Source organism: Aythya fuligula, chromosome 1 (assembly GCF_009819795.1).
Source record: "Aythya fuligula isolate bAytFul2 chromosome 1, bAytFul2.pri, whole genome shotgun sequence".
Classification (NCBI taxonomy): domain Eukaryota; kingdom Metazoa; phylum Chordata; class Aves; order Anseriformes; family Anatidae; genus Aythya; species Aythya fuligula.
Genome location: NC_045559.1, coordinates 199,737,799 through 199,754,864, shown reverse-complemented (window position 1 = coordinate 199,754,864; position 17,066 = coordinate 199,737,799). Strand labels below are relative to the sequence as shown.

At 36.4% G+C, this 17,066-nt stretch overlaps 1 protein-coding gene across 9 annotated transcripts in view; it reads left to right on the top strand.

The window, feature by feature from the left end:
• The window catches only part of DLG2 (discs large MAGUK scaffold protein 2), an 883,769-nt gene that overhangs the window by 828,124 nt on the left and 38,579 nt on the right, over positions 1–17,066 (top strand). For all 9 annotated transcript variants that reach the window (XM_032198439.1, XM_032198448.1, XM_032198456.1 and 6 more), the window contains 2 exons: positions 2,680–2,856; positions 12,841–12,916. In XM_032198439.1, the coding sequence (XP_032054330.1) occupies positions 2,680–2,856; positions 12,841–12,916 (253 nt within the window). The remainder of the gene's footprint in view (positions 1–2,679; positions 2,857–12,840; positions 12,917–17,066) is intronic.

Genomic DNA, 17,066 nt, shown 5'->3' with positions numbered 1-17,066 from the left:
AGCATGTTGACCGCAGCACAGAGCTTGGTGTCATCAGCAAACTTACTGAGGGTGCACATGCATACAACAGTGTCTAGAATGAAGAACTCAATTTGTTCTAAAGCTGGGCCAACTGCCTACTTGTAAAAGTATGTTTTACAGAACTACAAACGGTTTCAAAGTTGTAAGCTTAAACATGTATAAAGTTAAACCTGTCTCTCAATTTGAAATGTTTGTGAAAGAGCACTGAAGTCAGCTCTTTTGTCATTTTCGTCTAGTAATGGAGTAATCAGCATCTGTAGAGCATGCAGCTACAAGTCCTTCACTCTCTGAAACATTTGCTTGAAAATTCTCTTGTCTATCTATAATCTCATTTTAATTATCATTACATGTGATTACTCCAATCATAGTAAGTCAGTGGCAACCTGTGCATTCTACATTCCCTGTTAATGTCAACTAGTACGATGGCAGTCTGTGATGTTAAGTTCTGCTCTAAGGTGAAAATGTCTGTTCAAGAACAAAGAACACCGCTCTGATTTCTTTCTCCTCCTTAGCTTTTCAACACACCCTTTACCTTAGAACTTTCAAAATATTGAGCATTTCAGTTTGGAATGCAGTTTACCTCTGGGATGTGACAGTCTTGCTTATTCTCTGCAATGGAAAATATTGTCATTTGTTTTGAGTGATTTAGTTGTGTGTAGATTCAGGATTGTAACATCTTCCCCATATTCAGCATGGCAGCCAACTCTGTGATCAGGCTTTTGAGATGTTGAGAGGCTTCCATGACAAGGAACACAATTACTCAGCGAATTTCTCAGATGATGGCTCTTTAATATGGTGATAAAATGTAGAGTGTTGCATGCCGATAAGAGCAATACCAACAGAATGATGTGCTGTAAGTCTGTTTGTATGTGCACTGCCATTTCTTCAGAGATTGGGTGTCATTAATTGATTAAGGATAAGCAGCTGATGGTGCATAGCTTCCTCTTCATCACTCGACCTTATAGAAAGCCTTATTTGAGAAGGCAACAGATGATCTGCTACTGATAAGAATCCTTCACGAAAATATTTTTTTACTAAGATATAGCCAAGTTTTTTTTTACTTTCGTTCCAAGAACATTTACCAAGAAAGGCTCAAGCTCATCCAAGCTCATGGATTACATAAAGTTCAGCAGGATTAGTTATTGTGTTCATCCTCAGAGAAAGGAATTATCTGGGCTTTTCTGAAGCTCTTAGACTGTAAACTCTTTAAGAGAATGCATATTCCAAAAAGCATTTTTTCTCTTCATGAAGCAGATCCTTCGTGCAGAATGAGTGCTTATGAGACCTTTTGAATTATTTTGGTTGCATAGTTACAACTCCAATAATTTTATTTTTTTTTTTTATAAGTTCTCCTCATTATGAGAGGTAGCCTTGAGTGTTTTAATTTTACCCATAAAGCTGTTATAATCATTCTGTGCAATTATACTACAATGCATAACAATTAATTATATCAAATCCTTCTCACAGATGTGTTTACCAATGAAGAAATTACTTCAACTTTATTTCTGACAATAAAGAGTTGGTCTTATTATGTCCCTCTTGGGATTTTACTCATCTATCCTTTCTGTAGTTAGTATTATAAACATATTATTTACCCTATAGGAATTTCCCTACAGGAAAATAAACATCAGTTGTTGTCAGGCACACGTTCTTTAAACTGTATTTTGTATGGGGAAAAAAAAAAAATATCTATATATCTTCTCTTATTAGAAACCAAGATCTAGGTTTTTATCTGGATAACTTCAGCTAGCCACCTGCACACACATACAGCCTTTCTGGAATTCATGTCCAGGGCCTTTCAATGGGAAATACAGAGTATGTTGACCCCAGGGATTGCTGGTGGAGGTGCAGGGCATAGGCCTGGATGAGGCTGAGGATTGTTTTCACTGTAGTTTGGTAATATAGAGCTCAGTGCAGACTGAAGATCCTTTCTCAGGATCTGGTTGAATACTTTGGCAATTAGTTCATGCTGAATTACTCCCAACATGGCTCTCCATTTCTGCTTTAGAGTCCATATACAGATATTAATATATGTACCATACATAGGCCATGTACATAATATATGTACTGTACATAGGACTATTGCATAGGCATACCCAAAGCAGAGGTCCACTTTAAACCAGTGGAAAACCTCATCAACATCAAAGAAAACAACCAGAGCTATCTGGACAAGTTGTGCTGCACTGGGGGACTGGATGTGGACAGAGAAACTGGTAGTGCTGCATGCACCTAGAGGGCATTTTGAAGGGACATGTGCCAGACTATCATTACTTTGATAATGGCGTCTTTCAGTTTAGTTTAGTTTCAAGTTTCAGGAATTCCATCCTATCACAGGAACAATTTTAACAGCCACAAATTACTTCTGGCAAGGTCACAGAGGAGTTGCCGGCCACCAGACATTTTTTGCTGGATAATCTGAAACGGTGATTGTTCTTTATTGAGTGAAATAGTAAATATCATACTTCACTGTTCAGTTTCTCTTAAAACAAATGTATTCTGTAAACATTACCTTCAAAGCAGGAAGTTTTCCTCCAAGACCTTTCTCTTTGGAAAGGAGAACTGGTTAGCTGGAACATAAAAGATGACAAAATGTTCAGAAGTAAATGTTTCCAAGACTGAGATAATCACTTGTCTTTACATCTTTATTTCCTTTCACAGAGCTATGTTTGACTATGACAAGAGCAAAGACAGTGGCCTCCCAAGCCAAGGACTCAGTTTCAAGTACGGAGACATCCTTCATGTCATCAACGCCTCAGATGATGAATGGTGGCAGGCGAGAAGGGTCACTCTGGAGGGAGACAGTGAGGAGATGGGAGTTATACCCAGCAAGAGGAGGTGAGTGCTGCCTCCTCCTTCCTCCTTCCTTGGCCATGATGTTAAAATATTCCATTTTGTTTAAAAAACAAACAAACAAAAAAGTATGCATCAATCTGCTGGAAAAAAAAAATGGGGAAAGTAGAGAAAAATCCCACAGTCATTATTTCAAGAGCTGGAAGATAAGATTTTCACTGTGATATTTAAAGACCTTGGGCTATTTAGCTGTGTTGAAAAGAAACCTAAAAGGTGATTTGATTAGCACTTTCACAGAGAAAAGTGGGATGGGGGAGAGAAAGAGAGCACCATCTATTAAAGATAGATTGTCTATTAAAGAACTGCAACAAAGAAAGGGAAAACCAGAACCAAAATATGGGAATTAGCACATGTGAAGTAGAACACATGTTTTAATGTCAGGGTGATTAGCCATTACATCAAACTGCTGAGGGACGTGATGAATGTCTTGACATTTTCAAATGAAGAGTGTATGTCTTTCTTTTCTGAGAGTAATAGAATTAAACTGCTGAGCCTGTGTGATATAAAGAACAAGGCTAAATTACATAATGGTCCTCTTTGACTTCAAAATCTGTTAATTTAATCTCTGCCTGTCTGGAAACTGATGGATAATCAATATCACAGTATGCTTTTCATGTAATGTAAATGAAGGAACTTTCTTCCCTTCTCCAAGCTAAATCTAAATCTTTTTTTAGCTGTGATGGATTTATGCCGACTGGTGGAGAGAAAATAGACATCTGAATGTTTCCCTTTATTTGTATTGTTTACTCTGTCTAGGTGTTTTATAAAATTGGCCACAGGTCCCTGATAGTATCAAGACTGCTGCACAAATCAGCATTACTTTGTGCCTTTGTTTATAGTTACTATAAAAGGTCAAGAACTGAAAGGGTGGGAGGAAAATGAAATCTGTCAAGCCACATTACATTTTTCTTTTGCAGCAATGCTCCCGTACTGCATATAAACTTTCTATTCCTGGCTATTTCAGCTTTAGAATTAATATAAAAATGATCGTGCCCATTTTTTTATAATGGGAAAATGGGATGTCTGATGCTTTATAGAGCACCTGCTGTTTTTTCAAGGAGAGTTGGCCCAGGTGCTAATAGAATTCATGGTAGCCCTTGTTCTAAATTACATAAAAGTAAATTGAAAGGCCTTCAGAAACCTAATTGACATGAGCCCTGCAAAGACCTTATTTTCTCTAATCGTGGCCATGTTTGAATAGCAACAACACCAGGGTTTTCAGCAAAAGGCAATTTTGTAGTTTTATAATAGACAGAACTAAAAACCACATTATAATTTTTAAGATGGGGAAAATGTGCCCATTAAACAAACATATATAGTCTCTAGATACTGAAAAAGGAATTCCTGCCTATTATTAATATAAACACTAGATATTGTTGTAATGACACGATTGGATCACAAATGGGCAAAGAAGAAAGTCTGTTCAATTTTTACTGAGGAAGTGTGGTACGCACCATGAAAGCTACAAAAAGCTGTCAAACATAATAAGATACCTATAAGGGAAAGAAGGGCAAAGCAAAGCAACGGCTGAAGTGTTGTATCTTCTGTAAGGTGGAGAGGATATAAGTGCCTGTGACTTATTGGCTTCCCTACATAGTGATACACAATGGTGGGACCAAAGACAGAGGCTTTCTAGTCAAGGTCAGACATACAACACAGCTTGGGGAAAGGATGTGATGTTAAAATATTGGTTACAGTCTAAAAATAAGGGGCTTAAATTTGAGAAGACACAGGTCTCATTACCATGCTCTCCACTTGTCATCCTGATTCTTCACTAGTGAATCTCAGTAGTCTGAAAAAATCAATGGCATCTGATTTTCTGCCTGCACTAATGTAATGATGTGATATACCTGAGTTGGAGTGGGGGAGGGTGCTATTGTTTCATAAAAGGTTTCAGTTATACAAGGTTATTTTTTCAAATGCATTGAAAAGTGACTATTATTTCCTTATTGTGGATTCTGGATGATACCTCGGAACCAGTGAGACCAATACACTCTCGCCAGCAACTTCTGTGGTCATTTACACCACCCAAGGGGAGGATGAGCCATCAGTGCATACAAGGCTGAGCTATAGAAAACTCATCAGACTTGTCAGAATATGCTAATTCAGAGTTAAATTTCCTCTACGTGTGCTGGTTATTGAGTACAAGAGACTTGATCCAAAGCAGAATAGCTCCAGGATTCATCTGACCAAATATAGGCATCTTCATTTAAAATGGTTTCTCCAGGCTCCTGTTATACATCTTACAGTTTATACATGTATAGGATTTCTTTAGAAGTTTCATGATATGTACTAGGACGTATTTATTAACAAACAGTAAAATATGTCTTGTGATAGAACAGGAGGAAAAGACCATCTGTGGCTGTTTATTGAGATGTGACTTGTCCCGCAAGCCCACCTTTCTGTGAAGTTGCAGGCTGAAGAGATTTCATATTTGTCTGTGCTTTTCAATCTCCACTTCATTTCTGTTCATTTTCTTTATAATTTCTTTATTATTATTATTTTTATTTCTTGTGTGTGTGTGCATGTATGTGTGTTGTATTTAGATACCTTCCTCTGCCATTGTATATATGCGTAAATATTATACCGTCCTGTGGGACTGCAACATGTTTTGTATTTCGGGTGAGAGGGAGGCTGTGCAGATCCAGAGATTATCACTGCCAGGATGAGTCTTTTTGCTGTCTGGTTTGCACCCTATCTTCTATTCAACAACAGCTAACATACAATTATTGCATTTTTCGTAAGTGAAATCATTATGAAATAGCTCTGAAAACCAGCGACCTCTTCAGTTCTACTCAGTATATATATACATGTATGTATACAAATAAATATATGTATACATACACACCAAATCATTATATAAATATAAAATATTTATATAAAATATTATTTCTTTAAGGCACTGTGTAAAGATAATTGCTTTCCAAGTATCATGTTTTGCACTTTTTTTACATATTTTTCAAGAAGAGCTCCTCAAATAATAACACTGTAGCATGAGTTGATAAGATAAATTTTAAATAATAAATCATGACTCCATACTCCTTTTCTCCTCTATGATATATATATGATATACCAGAATAAATCATAATTTCTAACTAGAGAGGAGCTGCCACTCATTATTAACTCCAGGATGTCGGATATATTACCAGCCTTTACATCTAAGTGATTAAATAGAGTTTGAAAGCTATTTGTCATTAGATTTCAGTGCTGCTGTCAATGTGTGGACTTGATGTTGTGTAAGTTGTTAAATTGTAAAGTCAAACTTTAAGAGGCAGTTTTGGAGGGTACCACTGCAGCTAAAGGAGATTTCCGAAAGAGGCAGCACAAGGAAATGACAGGGGCCTTGTGTTTCTCCACTGATCTGTGCAAGAACCAAACCTCACAAACTGGTGAGCCAGTGACTTCACTGGGGATGAGCAATAACTAAATGCTCAATACCCAGCAGTGCTGAAGTATTGCTGCAACCCTTTCTGCATCTGGAGACAGCATTTCATCCATTTGTCAGTATGTATTTGCTGCCTGATTACATCTGTTGTTCAGCACCATAGGACTGAGTAGCCAGTTGGGTAGAAACCAAATGTAATGCTATAAAGGTGTTATGATTTTGGATCGTATCGGTGTAGGCAACCATAGAACTTCAGCATAAGAGGCTGCAAACCACTTCAGTTGTGGTCAGTCACCAAATAGTTGTTATTGTATAGTAATAATGAATGGATATTACAAGCCAAATTGTTCTTGGTTACATGTCCACAACAAAGATTTATCCAAATTATGCCTAAGGTGAAAGCAAGAAAGGTCTCCCAGGTGTTGGGATAGCTGCCAGTCCTATACCAATGCCTCAGCTGGCCTATGGTCTTAGACGAGCACTACATTTACGTATCTGAATTACTACCACATCATCAAAAATTACTATATATTCTACTAGAGTGGCCAGCAGTATTAGATTTTTACATCAGATTTTTATTAGATTTAGATGTATAGATTTAGATTTTCATTTCTACATATGCTAGGATTTTGATCACAATAATTTTTGGTTGCCTCACTGTCCTTCCTCTTGTCAGGATAATCAAATGGATTCAGCTTCCCATAAAGGTCAGTAGCAGGCAGAGCAGCCTATTTCTAAGACTCCCTCCCCATGGAAATTCTCACATCATTTAAGCGAATAAATAAATTTTAAAAAAAGCATGAAACCAATGTCCATAAGTTAAAGTGTATTAAATTCCTAGACAGATATTTTTATTTAGGAGTAAATGTATTTTAATTTGCTGTAGCATTGATTTTACACCTTTTTTTTTTTTTTTCACTTTGCCGAGCGTCTGCACAGAGAAAAACATTGTAATCCCCATACAACAGCAACCTCCCACTTCAAGAATGGAAAGCTTCAGTACTTTCTGTGATGTGTGTACTTTTGTTTGACTTGGGTCTGTGTGTCTGAAATTAATTTAGTTTGCAATTCCACACAACAGCCTAGCCTAAGTTCTCACCACTTCTACTATTGCTCCTACTGTAGGCACTGAGTTGGTCTGATAACACTATAGTATTCACACTAATCCTTCTGTTGTCTTTAAAATGTGCAGCCACAAAACCATAATTCCAAGATTTCCATTTTCAGCTCATTTGAGTGCATGTGGCTGCAAAGAATTGTGTAACTCTGTTATCACTGACTAAAGGTGTGCGGCAGCACCAGCCTGACAGTTGTGTTGTCAGATGGACAGCATTCTCCCTGCAAACACGTGTAACCACACTCTCCTACCAAAATGGGAGAAAAAAAAAAAATAATAAATTAAAAACCAATGTTTCATGAACATTTTTAAGGGCAAGGAACAAGAGATTTCCTCAGCACAGAAGTCCCTGTGGGCAAAAAGCCAGCTTAAATTTGTTATTCTGCTCAGCCTGGCAGAAGGGCATGTTTATCCACTCAAGTGAGTTTTATTTTTAATGGTCTCCTACAAATTGTCCACCTTCCTAAATATCACTTAAGACTTTAATGTTTAGATTATAAAACTTTTAATGTGGCATGATCTTGTAAGCTTTGTCTAAAATGTTACCTGACTATGCTTACTAAGCTAATGAGAAAAAATAAATACGGAGTAAAATTGATATGCATGTGTATATATATAATCCTCTTCCTGCCTCCTGCAATGACGGAAAGTTATCTGCTGAAGGAAAACAGCCATTCGCTTTTAAACAGAATTAAGTTGTTCTACAGTATTATGAGAATTCATTTTCTAATAGCATTAGATCTACCATTTTCATAAAATATTGACCAGGTGCTAAGCTGCTTTCTATAAGCAAGTCAGTGAAGGAGAAGAGCTGAAAGACAGCATGTTCTCTGCTATTGAAAAATTCTGATGTTCTGTTGTAAAAATACCACTTCAGGTATGCTCAAAGATAATTTGGAGAACAGGAATTTATTGGTACACTCAGACCTCACATAAACAAAGCTAAACAGTACAAAGAATGGAAGCAATGAAAGACTATGCACTGACTCCACATATTTGGACTACACATTTTCACTTATCTTTCACTTGATGGGCAGGCAAAACAAATGTAAAGTGGGTGTCATGGAAATGGCTAAGCAAGACATGAAGAAACATGTTAACAAAGATGTAAAATGTAGCAAGTTTTTTTTTTTTTAAATCCATTTTATATTGCATTATTATATGTAGTAACTCTCATTACTACAGTTCTCATACTGGATTTGGAAGTTGCTTTCATTCTACAAAATGTCTCAGTGCCAAATCCATGCAAATTAGGCTACTGTAACCATTTTATTGTATTACAGACACCGTTTTTTTGTTTGCATCCCTACATCAATGATAAATGCAATTATTAAAGATTAATGTATATCTCACTTGTTATTTTACATCTCCACTGAGAAGAATGATTAGTGCTTTTACAAAGGCACTGACAAAATTCCCAGTGGTCCATTAATACCCAACAATAAAGGTTCAAAGTTCATGTTCAGTTGAGGTTTACTCAATTTCTTCTTGTTTGCAGTGCACAAAAATATCTGAAAGTCTTATTTTGAAAAATCCCATTTTCAAGAGACATGAAAGGTGTTTAGACATTGCAATGCCTTTAGGTGTTGCATCCCAGTAGTAAGTTACTCAGAAAATGAGTAAGAAGGGAACAGCATCATAAGGAACTAAAGCCTTGAACTTGCTAGTGAGGAAATATTGAAGTCTGAGGTATATTTTGAATGAACTTCACTCCTTTAGCCATACTGGGGAAGAGGAGAATGAATCCCTATCATTAGTGGAAAAAGAAACAAATTATAAGGTGTCTCCTATCATGAGAAGTTTCAAAGTTGTGAAGCCAGGTGGAAGGTCATGTCTTACTTCACCCTGGTTACTCAAAAGGCTGGAAGAGGTATTTTTAGATTATTGTCCTTCTACTAGTTCCTCCATATGAGACAGTAACTCTCTTTTCATCACACAAGAAGCCTAAGCAAATAAACTAGAAATAAAGTTTCTCCTGTGAGTACAGATGCCCTGGAAGCAAGCGTAGCCACAACAGACAGTGATGCCATACTTCACTCTCAAAAACTTATTTCCCCTTGAGTTTAATGAGATTTAAATCTCCCTGTAGTTACACAAGTAGTGATGGAGTAGATTGGGACAGCTTATAAGTTTTTTACCGCAGTTTATCCTTTTTTTTTTTTTTTTTTTTTTTTTTTTTTTGGTAAGGGAAGAAACCTGCATGAATGAGCATCTCTGAAGAAAACAAGTACACAGTATATACTCCATCTGCCCCAGATCTCAGATGGTCTTAGACCATTTCACTGTACACCGTAATGTTTCTGCAGGGAGCTACACTTGAAGAGCAGGTGGAAAGCAGGAGATGCAATCCTCATCAGTTGTGCTTGATGAGGCTGTCTCCATGTGAGGCTCAGAGATTTTCAGCTCCCAAGTCACATCTTTGAACATCTCTTGAAACCTCATTTAGCCTCAGTGACCCCCAGGCAATGGGACTTGAGCCATGAAGTAGTTTTTGAAGTTGTGTCCTTGCTTTTCTCAAACCTGTAAGCATAGTTCTACCAAACAGATTTATAATTAGAAAGGGGCATGGGATCAATGTATATCATGCAATTTTTGGTTGCAAAATTGTGTCTCTGCAGAATTTGGCAGAGAAGAATCCTTCCCCTTCACTTAATTTTTTGCTCAATCCCTTTATAATCCAGTTTTGTGCAGCAGTGGTGAATGAAAAATGAATGCAGTTTAAAGTGAAACTTTTCTTCTTTTAAAAGCAGTTGCCAAAGCTGATTGTTCAAAACATTGTCCAAGGGATGGTGGCTGTACTAGCAGCTAAAACAATGGAGAAGTGTAAAGAATTTAGGCATTCCCAATGTCAGCTACTGTGAAACACTCTTTGTGCCTAACCTCCTCTTTTTCTTGGGGATAAAATGACTCATTTATTTTTGTTAAAATATAGTGACTGAAAAAGATTCAAAAAAAACACTAAAAATGCTTGAATTAATGTTCCTTTTAAAAGTTAATTAAAATATATATTTAAAGAGCTGGATCAATGATGCATGCAAAACCGATATTCAGTATTTTTTATTTTCTGTCATTCACAACAATTTTTAGTCCATTTTTTTTTTGCCTCTGTCTATGGTAAAAATGTCCCAGTAGCTCTGATGAGAAATTATAGAATCATCTTTGTTCACTGCAGCCTACACTCTGGACACCACAAAGACAGAATCTTTGGAGAACCAATTTCTAATAAATTTCTCCAGAGCATGCAAAGAAACAAAGCTTTTCAGACATTTGGATACTGGGAGGATTCCTAAAGGAAAATGAGAGGTTTGTTCCTTACACCAGAGCAACATCTTGTCACACTTCAAGTCCCTCACCCAATACATGAAGGCAGTGGAGCACCTGAGCCAAAGTGCTTTAAAATAATTTTATATCCTGGGTGAAGCCATTTATTTTCTGCCAGCTTTTCTCTAACAGCTAACCCATTTTGTTGACACTTTGGGCAGCAGCAGTACTGTAATCACCCTGGGATGCATGAAATTTTGGCTTGGAAGTTTACTGTTCAGCTAAATAATAAGTAACTGAAAAGATGTCTATTATGAAAAGTGTCAGGAAAATTGTAACGGGAGACAACACTGTATGCTATCCTCAATACAGTTTGTAGATTATGAAATGCTTGTAATATTCAGCAGGCATTATAAGCATGTATGAACACTGTTGCTACACTTGCCAGGAGGATTAATGGCACTTAATGATATTATTTATGCACTACTAGAAGCAATGCAGAATGCTTCTGCAGTTCCTCATCTGTCTTGTACGCCTGTAGAGAGCAACCATTCCTCCCTGACTGCTAAGGCAATTATGAAGAATTTAATAAATAAGATCCACTCTTCAAGGTTAGTTTCCAAATTTCTTTATGCAGTAAATAAGAAGTGAAGTTAAAAGCAGATGTTTTAGGAAGTTAGACAGGACTGGAATTAGTGTAAATGTTAACACAGATTAATAAGTAGAATACTGCGTTCATTTGAGGTAATTATTTTCTCAGAAGGCATCCATCCTATTTAGGCAATTACACAGCCTCAAGTCTTCATTTCTTACTGATACTATCAAGGGACTTCATCTGCTAGTTTAACTTTAAGACTGTTCATGTGTTTTTAATAACACAGATTTAATTTGAAAACTGCATTTGAGCTGTTTCCATGTGAATATTCCACACTTCCAGAGAAATGCATTTATTCTAAATTTAAACTGTAACTATAGTAACCAGCATTCACTGTGTTTCAGTAGGAAATGTATAAGCCCACTCAGACAAAAGGAAACATGTTGTGCTAATTATCATTCTATCAAAAGATGAGAGTTTTTATTTAAAAAAAAAAAAATGTTCACAAGGAACTAGGTAATCTTGCTATCCAGACTTAGAAACCAAGAGATTTGAGAGAATATATTTTAATGTCCTTTATGGAAACTGTGAAAGTTAGAAAAAGGGTCATATTTGGACCAATTTGGAGGATATAATCAACCTCTTTTTTTCTTTTTCCCCTAGCTATTCATTGTCTAATAAAAATACAATATTGAGCTCTTATAAGCTAGCTTTGCAGGATTTGACTTGGACTTCCTAGAGCAATTCATAAGCTTAGACAAACAGAGTTGCTGTTTCAATTATAGGCAGATGATCGGAATTTTTTTGCTTGGACCAGTAAATGGTAGATCCTGTAGATGATTGTAGATCATCTTATCGTGTAGATGGAAAATGAGGTGTAGTGAGAAAGTACATACATCAACTCTGATTTCTTACATTTTAATCCATCAGGTGAAACTTTGTCCTTTTTAGTTTACATTTGCCATGAGTTTAGGTATTGTTCACCACTGCTATGTGTCACATGTTGTTTTGTAAGGTATTTTAAGATAACTTTTAAGCTGTCGGTGAGCCTGAAACTATGGTGTGTTTTGTGTTTTTTTTTAAATAGGTTGGATTCACTTTGCCTTATTTGGGCAATCTAAATGTTCATCCTTTATGTAAACTAGGGATCAAAGCTTCCTCTATAGGAAAAGAAAAAGTTGGCTTCATAGAGAGAAATTTGTTGTACCCCAAAGTACACATCTGAGAGCACTGAGGTGAATGGCTTATTCTCTGTCTGTCCCTCTTTTGTTCCTCTAACCACAGAACCATAAATGTTGCCTAATTTCTGGACAGCTTAAACCAGAGAAGGTAAATCCTTAATGCACTTTTACCACATCTCCTTGTGTGTTGGGAGGGAGTGCTGGTGTAAGAGAGCTAAGGCTCCTTAAAGTCAGTCCTGTGTTTTCCAGCAAAGTGCTATTGGCTGAGGAAGTGATCTGACATCTCTCCCAGTTTGTAAAATTTGCTTTAGATGTTCTGTTCACGCATAATAAGCCACCAGAGGTCTTAGGAGATCAGATATCAAACGCATCATACAAAACACTGCTCTAATCAACATGTGATTCCTTATTTATGTTTTCTTTTCCACAGAGTTGAAAGAAAGGAGCGTGCCCGTTTGAAGACGGTGAAATTCAATGCGAAGCCTGGTGTAATTGATGCAAAAGGGGTACGTAAATAACAAAACCTCTTGAAGTTGCACTTTGTACTCATATGTTTCAGAGTAGAGAAAATTTCAGCAGCATGAGAAATATTGAGGTTGTTGCATCAAAAGTCTGCAATATAGCAATATATAGACAGAAATATAATATGAGGGTAGATTTTAAAAAGAAGTATATATGGATATATGTTTAATAGAGCAGGGCAGGAAATAAAAATTTCCTGTTTTCAAAAGCTCTTACATCTCAAAATAAAGGTTGAATGTTAGAGTCCTGAAAGCAAAATTTAGGTTTTGGGACATTCTGCTTTGACAATTGTGACAGACATTGAACACAGGTGTGTTTCACAGCAGACACAGTGGGCTAGTAAACACCAAATCTGCAAGTACCTTCCCACCAGCACTAGCTCACCAGAGCAGCGTTTCTGCTGTTATCACTCTTCAGCATAGCTTTATTGTGCCCAGCAGTTGACTGTTTTCACTGGTATGATATTTAATACCTTACACATTACCGTCTGGCTGGCAAGACTCTGAACATGAAAAATGACCACAGTACTGGCTGTGGGGGTATAATTTTCTGCTTAAGTATAGCTTACATGTTAGCAGTAGAGTATTCACTTGATATTACTTTTGCAGGGATTTGGTTTTGAAACAAAGTTGATGTGGGTGGGATTTACAACTGAGAGCTTCAGTGATAAAACCAAGAGAGTACTTCTGAAGCCACAAACAAAAAGTCCCATTTGGCTCCGGAAAACACAATTCAGGGTGAAAACTGAAAGCTCAGAATACACAGTTATAGGTAGGAGCTAGAAAGGAGCAAAAAATAAGTGGTTCAGTAGGTCCCTTCCAGACCTGTAGTTCTTGTGGTCTTCTACCTAGTTTGGAATTCTCACTCTTAATCTCTTCTTGCTTCATTTTCACTCCGTAATGAGGATAAAAATACATATTTTTTTTCCATTTTATCCTGTCCTTTCACTTCAGACTATAACAGATTAGCAGGATGAAAAGATCCTCTCATTGAGAAGCAGTTCCTAGCGCAGTGCTTCCCAAGCCTCCAAATGCCAGCAAACTAATATTTCAGAGTTGCAATTTGCAAATACTTCCCTTACTGCCATGCACAACAGTTCCTGAGTTTAATGCGAATGCAGAATAATTGCACCAATGGAAACAAATTTCCAGATCTATAAGGTGCATGGAATCATAATTCAGGCTCTGCGTATTATTTGCATATGCAAGTAACTTGCTATAAAATACATAATAGACAGCATTGTGAAAGGACTTCTTTATCTCATCATGTTTCTTCAGGAGTCAGAACTACATTTTTAAATTTGAAATGGCCACTCTCTACAACCCTGTAAATTAACTTTATCATTTATTTTGGGAAATAATATTCTTCATATTGCCAATGAAATCACTTGTTAAATGCCTATTTCCTGTATATAATCAAAACCTTAGGGGAATAAATCATTCATATAACTAATGGTCCTTATTCAAGAGAGTCTGTCAAAAATTTAATTACCTCTTGATTCCCCAAATTGTTTTTCCTTTTTTGTCATCAGTGTAACATTAATCTTCTTGCTCTTCATATCAATGTTTGTTTCAGTATGCATAAATTGCATAATTACAGATCAAGACTGTTGTATCCTTTTGGGAACATACTTTCTATTGTTAGTATTTGCTAAAATTTGCTTTTGTCTACACAAAAAAAAAAAAAAAAAAATCAAGACTTTTTGGGAAAAGGTAATGTAGAATTGTATTTGAAAGAGCATAAAGGGTAAAAGTGTCCACAGTTAAACTAAGCACCATCATGTAAAATATGGTGTTTGCATACACATATATGTATGCGTGGGTCTGTGATCAGCATTTCCATTTAGTCTTTCAGTGTTCAAAAAGAAGTGACATAAGCTGTCTAACAGGGCATGTTTTACTTTTTTTTTTTTTTTTAATCTGGAAGAAATTCAGCACAGCTAAACAAGGCTGCAGTAAGCCCAGGAGAACTCTTCTGTTTGGAAATCAAACTAAAATTCAGATAGGAAGGGGCTTATGAGTGTCTGTTGCACCTTTGAGCTCATATGTACATGTGGACAAGTGAGAGAAATTTCCTTCCAGTTTAATTTACCCTAAAGATGAAATTGGGAGAATAGCATTTCATGTGATGTTTCTAAATTTGGCCAGGGGATATGCATGGAAACTTTTAAAATATAAATAAATAAATAACTGAATACAGAAACTGCTTCAACATTTTGCACAGGTAGAAGGTTCATAGTATTGTGTTTTTATATGAATTATCTTGGTAGCCCCAAATACTTTCTTTCCTTATAGAAGCAATGCTTAAGAGCTAATAAGCCACAGAAGACTTTTTTTCTTTATGAGAGAGTGAAAAAAATTCTTTGAGCTAAATTCTCTCTTTGATTTTAAAATATGAATTGTCTGGATATTTTACCAGCTTCAAGTCTTATGTGTTTTCATTTGTTTGTACCTTATTTTTAATCCCATATTCAGAGATATGATAAAAATGCAGTATTATAGACTGTGTGACATTTGTTGGTTGGGTTCTTGTGTCTCATTAAGAAGGTGTTTAAGAACACTCAGCAATACAGTTGATAAACCTGTTCAGTTGTGAATAGCTAAAGGATAACCTCTTCAAAGGCCCCAAATTTCCTCTTTTTCTAATCAAACTTGAGTGTGTTACCTCATATAGAAAGTTACTAGTATTTTTTTAAGTATGATTTAGAATATTTATACCACTTTCAATTCATTTCATTAGAATCCTCCAGTCCATGGCTTGTGGATTAGAAAACATAAACAATCAGGATGAATACAAAAACAGGGAATGTGAAACTCAGTTAGAGAGCACTAGTGAAATCTTATGGTCTTGAGTTTAAATCAGGCCTTAGTACAATTGGGCCTTTGTACCTTTTTTTACAATGCAAAATTAAATTCTGATGCCCATCACAACAGGATTATGTACAAAGCATAAATAAATTAAAAAGGAATTAGATAAGTTTTCAAGCAGTGGATCTAGTGACAACTTTTAACTCTGTGTTCATGTAGCTCAGGACATACTAATTGTTCATTTCATGAAGCAGGGAGGTTATAAGAGGGGAAAAAGTTCCTGGGCTAACTAGATCTCTGTTGGCTTAACCCAACATGTCTACTTTTCATAGAATCATATAGGTTGGAAAAGACCTTCAAGATCACCAAGTCCATCCATCCACCTGACCTACTAAGTCCCATCACTAAACCATGTCTCGCAGGACCACATCCACATCTCTTAAATACCTCCAGGGATGGGGACTCCCTGGGCAGCCTTTTCCAGTGCTTGACCACTGTTTCATGAAGAATTTTTTCCTAATGTCCTATCTAAACCTCCCTTGGTACAACTTGAGACCATTTTCTCGTATCTTATCACTTGTCACCTGAGAAGAAAGACTACACCCAACTCACTGCAACCTCCTTTCAGTTAGTCATAGAGCGATCAGGTTTCCCTTCAGTTTCCTCTTCTCCAGACTAATAGACTTGAATTCTCTCAGCTGCTCCTTTTAAGTCTTGTTTTCTAGTCCCTTCACCTAGAGCAAAATAAACTTACTTGTTCAGTTTCAGATATATCATTTATTGTATAAGCAGCAAATGAAACATTAGTACAGCTTATGTTAAATTAAAAAAAATAAATAAATAAAAAAATCATCAGGTTCCTAGATCCTACTAATGTTTTTAAAGATATCAAATCAGTCAGAAATGCTATCACCTACATAATAAGGAAAATAATACAAGACTGATATAAACAGCTTCATTTACTCAAACACTGATCGTGCCTCAGTTGGGTTGAACAAGTTCATTCTCTAGCTTCATCTACATAATGAAGTAATGATCTTCACAGCTTTTTCCAGTTGTTAAATAACATGGGTGTCATATCAAAACAGCCAGGCCATCCACCAAATTCCCAAAGGCTGCTCTATGTTACTGCAGCAAAGGGCAGCATTTCCAGGATACTGGTTACCTTAAAGGTTCAAACTTGCAAAAGCACAAATGAATTTAAATTAAAATAGTTCATTTCCTAAACATATGCTCTCTCAGTCTATGGGGCCAACTGGTCTACGGATAACCAGTGGAAAATGAGCAGCACAAAGGTTTATATAAAATGTTTATATTGAAGGAAGCT